Source organism: Anneissia japonica, unplaced genomic scaffold (genome assembly GCF_011630105.1).
Source record: "Anneissia japonica isolate Jap-2015-1 unplaced genomic scaffold, ASM1163010v1 scaffold107561_len962_cov90, whole genome shotgun sequence".
Taxonomy (NCBI): Eukaryota; Metazoa; Echinodermata; class Crinoidea; order Comatulida; family Comatulidae; genus Anneissia; species Anneissia japonica.
Window position 1 is genome coordinate 1 of NW_022721742.1, and position 962 is coordinate 962.

The following is a 962-nucleotide window of genomic DNA, read 5'->3' on the forward strand; positions in this document are numbered from 1 at the left end:
TTGCATCACAATTTCTCAATTTGTAGTCATTAATGGCCATAGGGGCTATATTCGGCGGCCCGATTGCTGGCTTTCTTGTTGGTAATTATGGCCGGAAATTGGCTATGATGATGTGTTTTCTGCCACTTTTTGTTGGCTATAGCCTGATATCATCTCTGGACAACATTGCAACTCTGTACTTAGGCCGCATACTGACCGGCGTTGGAACGGGAATGGTTTCTCTCTCTACTCCCGTGAGTAAGAAGGCGCCGTCGGCGCCGTTTACCATTATTTGTGAAATAATATATTAATTCTGCTAACAAAGACCACATCCCATAACAAAAGAATAGTGTAATAAAAGTGATGTGAGTTAGATCGTAGGGTTGGTTGAACACTATTCAAACCTTTTTTTTAACCACTGTCATTGAAATTGCGTAGTCTATACAGTACAGTATTTTAGGAGTGCGATTATAGAATGTCGCAGAGAAAGAAGGTCAAAGTTGCAATCCTAATAATGCGATTGTCAACCTGCTGATAAGAAAATACGTAATTTTTGGAGTATGATTATGAGGTGGCGTTTTCTTTCTTTCTTTCAAAACCAAAGCCGCCCATCCTCCATGCGGTACTTATGTTTTAATTGAATTGTCGTACTATGAAATGTTTTTATTTTTTCATTTATTCTTTTATTTTTTTTATCTATAGGTATACATAGCAGAGCTATCGAGTTCTAATTTGCGAGGAATGTTAGTAGGTGGCTTTCAGCTGTTTCTAGGCGGTGGGATGCTCCTCGTGAATGCTTTGGGTTGGTGTATATGACCAGGTGTTAATTTAATGTCAAACCTCCTCCACGATAATATGTGTGGAGGATAACGTGTAGAGATTTCCCATACCCGGTATTTGTTCCTTTATTCCAGCACTGATTCTATTATTATTATTCTACCAAACATATTTTGTTTCATGACTTAATAATGTGATAGACTGGT

At 38.3% G+C, this 962-nt stretch overlaps 1 protein-coding gene across 1 annotated transcript; it reads left to right on the top strand.

Annotated features, from left to right (window-relative positions):
- Positions 1 to 6: 6 nt before the first annotated feature.
- On the top strand, positions 7 to 849 carry LOC117111744 (solute carrier family 2, facilitated glucose transporter member 8-like). The gene is made up of 2 exons (XM_033254740.1): positions 7 to 233; positions 682 to 849. The coding sequence occupies exons 1-2, from the start codon at positions 33 to 35 to the stop codon at positions 793 to 795; spliced, it is 315 nt and encodes a 104-aa protein (XP_033110631.1). The 5' UTR covers positions 7 to 32; the 3' UTR covers positions 796 to 849.
- Positions 850 to 962: the final 113 nt, after the last annotated feature.

Excerpts from the sequence above, each read along its gene's own strand:
- LOC117111744 (XM_033254740.1), top strand. The coding sequence starts at position 33 with ATGGCCATAGGGGCTATATTCGGCGGCCCGATTGCTGGCTTTCTTGTT. Across the intron at positions 234-681 it reads TGGTTTCTCTCTCTACTCCC|GTATACATAGCAGAGCTATC; the intron begins GTGAGTAAGAAG and ends TTTTATCTATAG.